This window comes from Pteronotus mesoamericanus, unplaced genomic scaffold, assembly GCF_021234165.1.
Source record: "Pteronotus mesoamericanus isolate MK-2021 breed Mesoamerican mustached bat unplaced genomic scaffold, CSHL_Meso_final contig_40, whole genome shotgun sequence".
In the NCBI taxonomy this organism is placed as follows: Eukaryota; Metazoa; Chordata; class Mammalia; order Chiroptera; family Mormoopidae; genus Pteronotus; species Pteronotus mesoamericanus.
Genome location: NW_026555150.1, coordinates 9,205,122 through 9,218,882, shown reverse-complemented (window position 1 = coordinate 9,218,882; position 13,761 = coordinate 9,205,122). Strand labels below are relative to the sequence as shown.

Here is a 13,761-nt window from a genome sequence, read left to right as displayed (position 1 = left end):
GGGGGAAAGGGAGAGAGAAAGAGAGGGAGAAAAACATCAATGTGTGTTGTTGCCTCTCGCACGCAACCCATGCATGTACCCTGGCTGAGAATTGAACCAGTGACCCTATGGTTAACAGGCCAGTGCTCAGTCTACTGAGCCATATCAGCCAGGGCAAATTCTTATCTTTTAACTTGTGGGGAGCTTTTTTCTTTCTTTTCTTAACCAGCTAAAGGAACTAGCTGTGTGCGCATTGCCTATGGCCATTTACCTTGGAGTTGAATCAAAGTATCAGTAATTATTACAATTACCTTGCCTTTCATAATAACTTAAATGATTTTTTTCTGATAGCATCTTAGGGAGAATCACATACTGTTGTATACAATGAAATAAAAATTTCATGTTATTACTGTTTCCTTTTAAATCAACTTATTAAAGTGTTATTTAAAATTAAGAAAATTAAATTCCGTATTAGAATTTTAAGAGAAAAATACTTCTTAGAAAATATCAGTACAGCTTTTTATAGGTATATTAGTGATAGTAAGTGTTAGGTTATTAGTTTATCACAGTTAGAGAAGGATTTTCTTTACAGGTACTTTAGAAAAATGAAAGTCAAATTGGAAAATTTCCACCTTATAGTCACAGTAATATTTTTGTTTTTTGCTTATGCAGCATGGTCTAGAAAATTTCATAAAACAAGCCACTCACAGATTTTGATTTTACGTGTCAGTAGTTAATTGTAGATTAACAGCTAACATTAATATTTTAAAGCATTATATTAATGAAATATGAGAAATATGCATTAATATATTATTGGTAAAACTGGTAAACTGTAGCCCTGGCTGGTGTGGCTCAGTGGATTAAGTGCTGGCCTGCGAAGCAAAGGGTTGCTAGTTTGATTTCCAGTCAGGGCACATGCTTGGGTTGCGGGCCAGGTCCCCAGTAGGGGGATACAAGAGGCACTGATGTTTCCCTCTCTTTCTCCCTCCCTTCTCCTCTCTATAAAGAAATGAATAAATAAATCTTTTTAAAAAACTGGTATACTGTAAAGTGTATTGATGAGCTGCTCTTCACTATAGAATTATTAAAATGTTAAAAATGCAATATGGTAATGCTCATAGAGATATTTTATTAACTCCTGTATTTAAAAGATGAAAATATCCCTTTTCAGCCTTAATTTTTTTTACCATAGATTTTATTTTTAAATCATGTTTACTCTATTACAGTTGTCTCAATTTTTCCCCCTTTGCCCTCCTCCACCCATCCCACCCCGCCCCTCTTCCCACAGTCAATTCCCACTCTGTTGCCCATGTCCATGGGTCATTCATACATGTTCTTTGTTTAGTCCCTTCCCCTTCTTTCCACTATTGTCCTCCTCCTCCATCTCCCCATGTCACTTCCAGTCTGCTCCCTGTTTCCATGCCTGTGGTTTATTTTGTTCGTTAGTTTATTTTGTTGAATAGATTCCACTTATAGATGAAGTCATATGGTATTTGTCTTTCACTGACTAGCTTATTAAACTTAGTAAAAATTCTCCAGTTTCATCCATGATGTCATAAAAGGTAGGAGTTCCTTCCTTCTTTCTATTTTCTAAAATGCAGATTGATTGTATTTATTTACTTTTTTAAATATCAAGATCCATTATAAAATATTAAAAAAATTAAATGCATTATAAAGGCTCAGCAATTAAAACCACATGACACCAGCACAGAAATAATCAAGTAGATCAATGAAATATAATGAGCGTTCTAGAAACAAATGTCTAACAATGTAATATATGATTAAATTGATACTTCAAATCAATGGATAAAATAAGCCTTATTCAATAAATAAGGTGCATGGACCACTATTACTTGAAATAAGACAAATATAGGGCCCTATTTAAGACATTATACAAGAAATATTCAGGTGAGTTAAAAATCAATATGTAAAACCTAAGAAATTTTCGGAGAAAATTCAAAATAATATTTTTCTTACCCTGAAGTAACATATTTTAACCGAGAAGCTATAAAGTAAAATATTGACACTATGACTATATTAAATGCATAAGACTATATAGTCATATACCTATAAAAAAGTTAAAGGACAAGTAATAGAATAGGAAAGTACTGGCAACACATCTAAAACAGGGTTAATAGGTGTTTTTTTTTTTAAGGGCAAAAATTCTCCAAACCTTTAATCAAAAAATGGATAAAGAATTCCAAAAAGCCATTTAAATCTATTTAAAACTAATAGAAATAGGCAAAAAATATACAAAAACAAGTTTAGTTTCAACAAATAATAAAGGAACAATTAAAATGACACATAATTGTCACAATCAGATTAATATGTATTAAAAATATTGGTAATATCATGTATTGGTAACTGTGAAAGGAACCGGGTATTCATAGAATCTTTTTCTTCATCATCTTAAAGCAGTTCCTTTAGTGCATTTTGCAATGCTGGTTTGGTGGAGATGTATTGTTTTAGCCTACCTTTGTCTGGGAAACTCCTTATTTCGCCTCCCATTTTAATTGAGAGCCTTGCTCGGTAGAGCAGTCTTCGTTGCAGGCTTTTGCTTTTCGTTGCTTGGAATATTTCTTGCCATTCCCTTGTGGCTTGTAGTGTTTCTGTTGAGAGTCAGCTGCTAGACATATCAAGGCTCGCTTACATGTTACTGCCTCTTTCTGCCTTGCTTCCTTTAGGATTTCTGTTTGTCTTCAATATTTGCGATTTTAATGATGATGTGTCTTGCAGTGGGCCTCACTGGGTTCCTCTTGAATGGGACCCTCTGTGCTTCCTGGACTTGTATGACTTTTTCTCTCTTCCAGTGGGGGAAGTTTTCCATCGTTACTTTTTCAAACAGGTCCTCTATTCCTTGCTCCTCTTCTCCTTCTGGTATCCCTATTATATGGATATTACATTTCAGGTTGCCTTGCATTTCCCTTAACTCCTCTTCTTTCTTTTTGAGTCTTTTTTCATTTTCTTGCTCTTTCTGGGAGCTTTATGCTACCTTGTCCTCCAGCTCACTGATTCAATCCTCTGCTTTATCTAGCCTGCTTTTGATTTCTTCTACTGTGTTCTTCAATTCAGAAATTGTATTCTTCATTTACTCTTGTGGCTTATTGATAGTTTCTATGTCCTTTTTCATGCTGATATAATTTGCAGTAAGTTCCTCGTAGTTTCCCTGTAGTTTTTTGTAATTCTCTATTAGCTCTATGAGCTCATTGAGCTTCCTTAGAACTGTTGTTTTGCACACAATATCTGATAGTTTCCTTGCCTCTATTTCATTTAGTTCTCTTTGTGGGGATTCTGCCTTTCCCTTTGAGTGGGGGGGTATTTCTTTCTCATTACATTATTTGTGAGACTCTTCTCTTTTGATTCTGCTTCTTAAATTGATCTGTCTTGATTTCCTGACTTTGTGGTGTGAATTTCTACAGGAGGGGACTGCTGTTTTGTTTTTTTTTTTTCGCTCTTGTTCTACCTCTGATGATGTCAAATGTTGACCCTGTCTGAACTTAGGCAGTCTGTTCAAGACTTCCAGGGATCTACTGTCTGTGGCTGTCTCCTTCAGCTATTAACCTAGTCCCTCTGTACTCAGCAGACTGGTTTAGAGACACCACAGGGCAGGGCAGAGTCCCTCCTGGGGGCAGGGTTATTGGGTCCTCTCACGCTGCTGCTGCTCAGGGGAGTGGTCTCCCTGAGCAAGAGAGCTGTGGCCATGTGGCAGAGGAGTCAGCACCGGAATCCTGCCAGCTACTCTCTCCGTTCTCTCCCCAAAACCTCCATCTCCAGTCTCTCCTCAGATGTCTCTAGACCAATCTGTCCCCCCTTTAGCCAGGGATTTATTCCATGTGGCTGCCACTCTGCACTCAGCAGGCCAGCTGAGAGACACCACAGGGTGTGGTAGAATCCCTCCTCAGGTTGGGGTTATTGGATTCTCTCATGCTATTGCTGCTCAGGAGAGTGGTGTGCCCAAGTAAGATGGCTGTTGCCATATGGGGGATGAGTCAGCCCTGGGATCTCCCTGGCTACTCTCTCAGTTCCTTCCCCAATGCCTTCTTTTCCAGTCTCTCCTCAGGCATCTATAGCACACTGTGCCCCGCGTCTGTGAAAGCCCAGGGTAAGTGGCTGCTAATAAAAATTTATGTGTAGTCCTTTAAATGGTCCTCTTTGCTTCTCCAGCTGCCTGTCTCTCGCAGAGAGCAACCCTGCCACTTTTCGCAGCTGGCTGTTATCTGTGTACTGTTTGGGCTCTGGTGCTATAGGCTGGAGATCCTCACTTATGGTTTAGACCGAGCTCTTCTCATGGGGATCCAACTGGCCATTTCAATATCCTTCTGGTGCTGCCACCCGTGGGTACCCTGCCCACCTTCTCAAGTCTCTACCACACCCTTTACCAGTTACGTTGTGCTAAAGCGGATTCTTCTGTCTGTCCGAGATATTAGGCTTCTTTCTTGCTATTGTTCAGTTGTTTGTTCCAGGTGATTTCTCCACAATTTAGTTGTAATTCCAGGTTGGTCCTGGGAGGAGGTCAATGTGACTTCCACTCATTCCTCTACCATCTTGGTTCTCAGTCTTAATTTTGAAAAGGTTCTATATAGAGAAATATACAGAGAATGTAGTGTTTAACTTTGCCTTGAGGGTTAGATTAGAAGAATAGCTTCTCAGAAGGGACCATTCTTGGAACCAAGTCTTAAAAAACTAGAAGGAGTTGTCTGTGGTATTCCTTTTAGAGTTGTGAAAACAGTATATGCAAAGGTATAAACAAGCAGAGCATATTCAAAACTTCAAGTAGGTTGGTATGGTGGGGTGTAAGTAGGGAAGTACTGAGAAATGAGGACATAGCTGACAGCAAAATTACAAAGAGCCCCCCCTGTCTGGTATGTTGAAATTTTTGGTCTTTAATCTATAGGATGTGGGAAGCCATTGAAAGATTTAACAGATCAGTGACATGATCAGATTTACATTTTAGAAATACTGTTCTGCATATGTGGGCAAATGTCTACCTCAGCTACCAACTATAGGCTGATAATCCTCACATTTGTATCTCTATCTTTTCTCTGTTCCTCATCTTTTTTTTCTTACCCTTGGCTAATGTATTACCACCTGCATTTTTCTTTACTACTGCTCTCTTAATTTTTAAGTGCAATTAGTTATATCTAAAAGGACTAACATAGTACTCCTCCAGCTCAAAAATAGTCAGTGAGATCCTATCGTCAACTGAAGTAAGTAAAATTTCTTAGTTCTCGGTTTTTCGTTTTCAGGTTTGTTTGTTTTTTTTTTTGGTACTTTGATCTGAACTTAGCCTGACTACACAGCATTTCCCCAGTTGGTTTCTGCAAAGCATTGTAATAGGATATGCAAATAGATGATATGCCGAACAACGGTTCTGTGTTCAAATAGATTTGGGAAATTCTGATACTGAACCCTGCTCTGAGAAGTCCTGCCTTGAAGATATTTGTTTAACCTTTTTAAAATCCAGTGTTTCCACACATGTGTGAACACAAAATACTTTCTTCTTTTACAACAGCTCTTAACATTGCAGAACTGTTTTCCTTTTGTCATTTTCCTGTTGTCTTTATTAGTTTAGCGTCTCTCTTCCCCTTGTGTGCTATTTTTCTTCCTCCAACTTCATTCCTAAATCCAGCATGGGGAAATGGTGCAAGAAAGAGATAATCAGAGTAGAGAATTGTAAAAACAGTTTGAGACCACAGGAGCAACTCCTATAACCCCAGGAAAATAGGGATAAAGAGTAATAAGGAGACTATGTAAATAAAATGAAAAAGTGCATAAGATGAAAGTGCATTCTACGTCATGTAATTTCTCATAGTCATTTCATAGTCACTTAGTTATCCAAAACGTACAACATTGTTTTATTGGTAACCTGGCCTTTTTTATAATTTCTGGTTTTAGTTAGTGTTCTTTTTATGATACCTAATGTTTAGTTAGGCAGTCTTTAAACATGTGAATAAAAAATGGGTTTGGTAATTCTAGAGAAACTGATAATACCTAGTCTAGAAAAGCAACATTTGTACTCTCCCATTCCTTGGTACCTTTCTCTAGTGAGTTTATTTTTCTATGTCTGGAGTAGTTAGTGACAGGTTAAAAGGAGTGAAGGTAGGAAGTTATTATACAGTCTATTTATAATTATTTTGAGATATTCTACTTCTCTGCATATGAGACCATCTCAAAAGTATTTTTTACCTGAATCACCCATATGAACCATGAATCTGTATCTAAAGATATCTGCAGTCACAGGCAACTATTACTTATTGAGAATGATAATAGCCAGAGGGTATAGCTTAATGGTTCAAGAATAAGCTTCAAATAAAGACTCAATGTAGTCTCCCTAGAAACTAACAATCAAATCTCATCAGGGTCAACTTAGCCCTTTCTATAATAGATAAATTGAATAACATGCTGTTTAATTTGTATGTGTGTTATTGAATGAAGCTACGAAGAGTATTCGGTCTGCATATTAAAGATACCTGTATTGTTTTAGTAAGTAAGGGAAATTTCAGTGTTATTTTTCTTGAGTTATTTAGAGTAATTGAATATGTACTAGAGACTTGAATGTACCTTAAAGTGTTTTGTAAGGTTATTTTTAATAAACAATAATTTGTAATGAGGAATTTTTTCTCGTTAAACTGTCTTTGGTATTTTTCCTCCTTTTGGGCTTGCATTATAAAGAGTAAAAAATACTTGGATAGTTGATAGTATTTCTGTATGTAGTAGTATGTCATTTTTCTGGCTTTTATTTGGACAGATAAAACTGTCTTTAGAAAACCACTTTCCATTTCTTAAAAATGTTACAGATTGCCTAGCACCTTAATGTTCATTGCAGAAAATTTGGAAACTACAGACTAGTATAAAGAAGAAAATATAAGTTACCATTGGTCCTACACTCTGCTGTTAACCTACTAGTAACGCTGTAGTTAATATTCTCACAGCTATTTCTCTGTATCATGTTTGTGTATTTATAAATTACCAGACATTTAGTCCCCAGTATTTTTCTGCTATAAATAACACTACTCTAAACATTCTTTTTTAAATCTTTGTGTATATTTCTTTTTTATATATATTAAGTTATTTTTAAATAATAAGATGCTTCATTGATATTCCCAAATTACTTTCTAGAAAGGTACTGTATTAGTTTTCAGGTGGTTTAAACAGAAATTTCTCATAGTTTTGGTGACTGGAAGTCTAAAATCAAGGTGCTAGCAGTGTTACTTTCTGGTGAGATCCTTCTACCAGGACTGTAGATGGCACCTTCTCATTGTGTACCACATGGTCCTTTCTCTGTTGGAGTGTAGAGAGATAGCTCTGAACATCTCTTCCTCTTAAAAGAACACAAATCCTGTGGGATTAGAGCCCCACCCTTATGACCTCATTTAATTTTAATTACCTCCTAGAGCCCCCTTCCTCCAGTCACAATGTGGGGTTTTAAATTCACCATAAGAATTTTGAGCATTCACAGTTCATTTCATAACATTGGCATCTTGTCATTAGTGAATTAGGGTTCTCATTTCACCATCTTAATTGATGACACCGGATACATAGACCACACACACATACATGCGCATACTATTGCTAATTTGATAAAGATGGTATTGTTTTACTTTGTATTGCTTTGGTCATTAGTTTAAGTGAAAATTTTTAAAATATTTGGATATTTAAATTTTTAAGAGTTTTCTATTCTCGTATTTTGACAATTTTTTGTTGGGATTTTAATTGTCAATAACATACATTTTCATCTGAATGTTGAGGTATTTTGTATATTTTACAGATTATATTTATTTATTTTTAGAGAGAAGAGAAGGGAGGGAGAAAGAGGGAGAGAAACATCAGTGTGTGGTTGCCTCTCACACACTCCCAACTGGGAACCTGGCCCACAACCCAGGCATGTGCCCTGACTGGGAATTGAACCAGCGATCCTTTGGTTTACAGGCTGGCATTCCATCCACTGAGCCACTCCAGCCAGAGCACTATTTTGTATTCTATCAGAAAATTTTTGCTCATACAAAAAAGGAATCATATTTTTAAATGTTATTTATTATTTAATATTAAACCATTATTTACCTTTAAACTACAGCAAAAGTATACGGGGTTAATGTATATGAGTGTTCATATTAATGAATTATATGTTTGATGCTCACCATACATTCATAAAAATGGTTTGTTTTTATTATAGTTGGATGCACTGATTTGTTGGCAGTGAAATATAGGTAGTGGCAAGGCTAATGCAAAATCTTTTTGGCTATTGTTTGCTCCAAACTAACAAATGCAGCAGTTTTTCCTGAGATGTGCTCCTCAGAACTTTGACTCCAAAATATGTTTGTGAGAAGAGAGTTCTGTTGGTTAAATAGCTTTGGGAGATTGTTTTATCCTATATCTCTTAGCTAGTGTTTGACAGTGCTTGTCAGGAACTTGAAGGCTTTGAGAAGCCCTCTGCTGAAACAGTCAGTTTCACTTTTGTAAACTGAGTACTCCCAAAACTTGTTTTGGCAATAAGATATTCCCTTATTTTTTTTGTTTATGTGATTTTAAGTTTTTAGTTTGAAATATTTATAGATTCACAGGAAGTTGTAAAGAATTGTACAGGGAGGTCCCATGCACCTTTCACCCAGTCCTCCCTGATGATAACTTCTTGCATAACTATAGTACAATGTCATGACCAGGAAATTGACATTAGTACAATGAACAGAGCTTATTCAGGTTTCATTGATCATACATGCACTCAGGTGAATATAGGTCGGTACAGTTGTATCACATGTAGATTGATGTAACCAGCACAACCACGACTCCCTTGTGCTAGCTCTTTATAGCCACACCCACTCTCCCCCTTTTTCCTAGCCCCTGGCAAACATTGATATGTTCTCCATTTCTAAACTTTTGTTATTTCAAGAATGTTACATAAATGGAATATGTATGTAACCTTTTGAGGTTGGCTTTTTTCATTCAGCATAATTCCCTTGAAATTCATCTAGATTATTGTGTGTACCAAGACTTCTTTCCTTTTTACTGCTGAGTAGTATTTCATGGTATGGATGTACCACAGTTTTTTTTCCTCCATTCACTCATTGACTGACATTTACCCCCTCCATGTATTTTTGGTGGAATCTGTTAATATCCTGTATGAATATTATTTTGAATAGTACCAACTTTAGAACTCTGTACCATAGAGATGATACAGTTAAAGGACTATCACTCTTTAAGTGGGTTACAGAAATTAATCTTTTACTGTTTGGTTTAGGAGTTCCAGAGACGCTGTAATACTCTTATTTCATTGATTGAGAAAGAAAACATGGAAATTGAGGAAAGAGAGAGAGCAGAAAAGAAGAAACGTGCAACTAAAACTCCAATGGTAAAATTTTCAGCATTTTCCTAACTTTTAGGTAGATCCCATTTTTTACATAATTTAAATGCCTATATTATGTTTAATGCCTTAGTGATACCTATTATAAAAACCAGTTTTATGAACTGCTAATTTGTTTTTGACAGAAAAGGAATTACACTACAACCACATTTCCTATTTGTTTATAGAACATATGGATAGAAGCTCCCTAGTAACAGGGACCAGTATTTAAAAATCATTCCTCATAACTTTAAAGAAAAGTATAATGCAAATAAAGTCCTTCATCTTGAGTCTGGAGTTGCCATGAGGAGGAGGAAGAGGGGTTTGGCATGGGATGGGCTGAAATTGAAATGGGGAGTTCCGATTTGATCACATAAGCTTTTCTTATCTTTGTGGAACTATGAGTTCAAATGAGAACTTTAAGCAGACTTTGGTTTAATTGCTAATAAGTTAACTGTTGAATAATAAGATGGCTTTATTTTAATCTAGTCAGGTTGCTTTGTATAACTACAATTTAAAATAGTCTTTAATAGATCATGTGATTTGAGTGTGGTCATGTAAACTACCATATTTCATCAAGTCTCAGATGCCTTCCACTCTAAGACACAGCATTGTTTTATGTACCACTGAGAAAAACTGTTGTCAAGTAACTATAACTTGTCATCAATTGTAAGATGCATCCTGATTTCAGAGATGCTAACATGGAAAGAAATGTGCATCACAGAATATATGAAATGTGGTATTTTCCATCATACAGTTTTTAAAAATAATACACTCAAATAATATTTTGCCCACACAACTTTAATTATTAAGTAGTTCTTTAAGATAAGAGTACGTTTATAGAACCATGTGTAAGTAGACACTTGATGACTATTTTTGATTTCATATTTTATGTCTTTTATTAAAAACAAACATCTTTTAAGGTTATTTTACATTGGGTAACATAGTTTGTTGGGCTTATAGAACATTAATTGTGACTATAACATTTAAGTGAATATTCATGTTAAAAATTTTTTTTAATGCATTTACATCCTAGATTTAACATTGTTGGGCCATTTAAAAATGTCCATATTGGAGCAGAACATTAAATCTGTTTCCATTTTAGTCACAGAAAAGAAAAGCAGAGTCAGCTACTGAGAGCTCTGGAAAGAAGGATGTCAAGAAGGTGAAATCCTAAAGCCTAGAAATAAAGTTTTAAATGGGAAACTGCTATTTTCTTGTTCCCATCTTCAAATGTTAATTGCCAGTTCCAGTGTATTCATGGTACTCTAAGAAAAATCTTTCTCTTTTTGATTTTTTGCATATTTTATATATTTTACAATGCTTTCTACTTGAAATGTGTAGCTTTATATTTTATGCATTCTAGTATTTTTGTGTACTGTATTTTGTGCATTTCATGTCTTCATCAAAATCCTCTCAGTCCTTGTTCTTTTGAAGCTTATGCTGAGGTTTTAGCTTTTCTATGTTTTATATGCCGCTGCTTTGAAAGAGAACCTAGATTCTATAGCTGTATTATTGTTGTTTCATACTTTAAATTTATATGGCTGTGGAAAAATAATTAAAATGATTTGAGGAGAAAGACTTTTTCACTTCTTTGTTGCTTTCTTTTCTATTGAGTATGGGATTGTTGTGTTACTGCATACTGTGATTAGCATAATAATTGTTCCTTTGAGGTCATCTAAATATTTTTTCCTAAAGGAATCAAGGGTGAGAACAGAAAAATATTGAAAAATACCCCTAATATTTGATACCATGCTTGCTGTCAGTATGAATCACATTTAAATTATTCTCTATTCAAGTGGGAAAATATAATAAAGAAATGTCTATAAGAAATTTAATTATTTCCTGTTTTTTGTGCAGCAGAAAATATTTGTGTTTACTAAATTGTACTTTTCACTACTGTGTATTTGGTTGAGAGTTAAAGCTTTGCTTGCTGACCTGTGCATGATCTTATCTCCAATAGAGCCAGTTCAGAGGAGTATGGGTTTAACATGTAGATGTATTAATGACTAAATTAAGAGTATGAAATAAGCACTATGCATGCAGAAGGAGGAGGGCTCCCTCCTATGGGAATACAATTATGTTCAGATAATAAACAATCTCAAAGTGTTAGAAGTTTTACACACCAAAAGTTTATTTCTTGCTCACACCACAGATTCCATTGCTGGTGAGAGGGATGTGAGAATGGAAGAGAATCTGCTCCATACAGTCACTGAAGGTTTCAGGGTGACTGAAACTCCACTGTTTTGTAATTGCACCATCCGAGACATGCGGCCTGTTCAGTTGCCACTGTAGGAGAAAAAGAGAGGCTGGAGAATCTCATGTAGGCACTTTATTGCCTCAACCCAGAAGTGACACTAGTTTCATTGTTCAAAACTAGTCATTTGGCCCTGTATATGTGCAAGTGGTCTGGCAAATATAGGGGGGGGGGAATGGAATGTTATACATTATTGCCTCAACTACAGGGGCTTTCTATTCAGGAAAGAACCTGGGTCTGTCACCTGAAACAGTGTGCGGTTAATCAAAGTCAAGGTTAGTTTGTAAGGAAACAGATAAAATGGATCAGAATCTAATGTGCAACACACAATAAGAAAATCTGAGAATATGGGACAGTGGTGTTAGTTTTCAAAACAAGATTTGGGCCAATAAAGAGTTGCTCCTTTCCCCTATCAAGGTCTTTTGGATTTCTTATCAGATTCTATTTAGTGTACCACTGGCAAATCTCTGTTACCTCTGAGTGCTAGTCAACATGTTTCACATCCTCAATCTTCTCATAGGGGTTCTGAAACAGGAATAGATTTATAATCAGCCCACTATCTGCTGGACTTTCCCAAGTTTTTATTCATTGTCCAGGTTTCTTATTGCTTACTGACATGTTCCTGATTGGATACTTTTTCCTGTATTCACTATTAGGAGTTAGACTATTGTACTTTATTGGAGGTTGGGGTGAAATTGGGGTGCTAGTAGGAGATGTGATTAGGATGATAAAAGATCAAAGGACCCAGAGATACCCAGATTCATCCTTGGCTTAACTACCCTTTCTGTAAGACCTACAAAGGAGGTGAAGGTAAGCAAAGTGCTACTTCAGTAGCTGGTGCTGTGGCTCCAAACTTCAATCCAGAGCTCTTAAACTCAGAATCTTGGAATTTTCCACACCATTGATATTAAAAGCTACAGTCACCTGAGTGGGAGAAATAACAACCAGAGAGGATGTTGTTACTCCCAAGTTCCATGTGTTGAAAAACAGCACAGTGAGGGTTCTGGACTCTGGTCAGTCAGTTCAGTATTTCTTTCTTTTTTTTGAATACAGGAAAAAGTATCCAATCAGGAACATGTCAGTAAGCAATAAGAAACCTGGACAATGAATAAAAACTTGGGAAAAAATTTAAGGTTTTTGTCTTATTATTTTTTTAATTTTTACTAAATTTATTGCGGTAACATTGGTTACTAAGATTATATGTTTCAGGTGTACAACTTTATAATACAATGTCTGTATTTTGCATTGTGTGCTCACCCCCAAAATCTAGTCTCCTTCCACCACCATGTATTTGACCCCCTTCACCCTCTTCATACTTCCCCCACCTCCTTCCCCTCTGGTAACCACCCTTATGTTGTCTGTGTATATGAGTTTGTTTTTGTTCATTTGTTTGTTGATTGGTTTCTCTTTTATTTTATACATATGAGTGAAATAGTATGGTTCTTGTCTTTTTCCATCTGAGTTAACTTCGTTTCTCATGATGTTCTCAAGATCCATTTGCTGTTTGTCAGTATTTCATCTTTTCTTATGGCTGAGTATTTCATTGTATATATGTTCCACATCTTTACCCAGTCATCCATCAAAGGACACTTTGTTTCTGTATCTTGGCTACTGTGTATAATGCTGCAGTGCACCTAGGGCTTTATCAGAGAGAGGTCTTGGGAAAAGATAGAAAGTGGATCTCAACCAAAAACTGATTGGAGTCGGTGTATAAGTAACACAGCTCTCTCACTTCTTGAGCATGATCACTTTAAGGTATATGATCTATATGGTTCCCCGCAGATTAAGCTCCAGTCACCCACAGTAGTAGATGCGTTGATAACACACTAACTGCTTTCCTTTCCGTGTATCACTTCCTTACTTTCTATGGGCTTTTCCTGGGGTCAACTCCTAAATAAACTTGCATTACAACCTTTGCCTTAGGGTCAGCTTCTGAGGAAACCCAAATTAAGACACTAACCTTGTATACATAGCTTCTCTTAAACTCTTAGTTACTTCATGATAAAGGTGTGGGATGTTTAAGGAGAATAATGATTGGGTAGTGTATCATTGATCTGTTCTTAGAAAATTTACCCCTCTGTGGATATTTAGTGGGTGATGTGAATGGATCAGGATAGTCTGCACTGGTACACTACTCGGTTCTGATTCCTCTCCATTAACAAATGAGACTTTTATCAGTAATAGCTAT

General features: G+C 36.0%; 1 protein-coding gene across 2 annotated transcripts in view; it reads left to right on the top strand.

The window, feature by feature from the left end:
• The window catches only part of SMARCA1 (SWI/SNF related, matrix associated, actin dependent regulator of chromatin, subfamily a, member 1), a 93,249-nt gene extending 82,686 nt beyond the window's left edge, over positions 1-10,563 (top strand). For both annotated transcript variants that reach the window (XM_054577001.1, XM_054577000.1), the window contains 2 exons: positions 9,215-9,325; positions 10,422-10,563. In XM_054577001.1, coding sequence (XP_054432976.1) covers positions 9,215-9,325; positions 10,422-10,493 — 183 coding nt within the window. In that variant the 3' untranslated portion in view covers positions 10,494-10,563. The remainder of the gene's footprint in view (positions 1-9,214; positions 9,326-10,421) is intronic.
• The last annotated feature ends 3,198 nt before the right edge of the window (positions 10,564-13,761 follow it).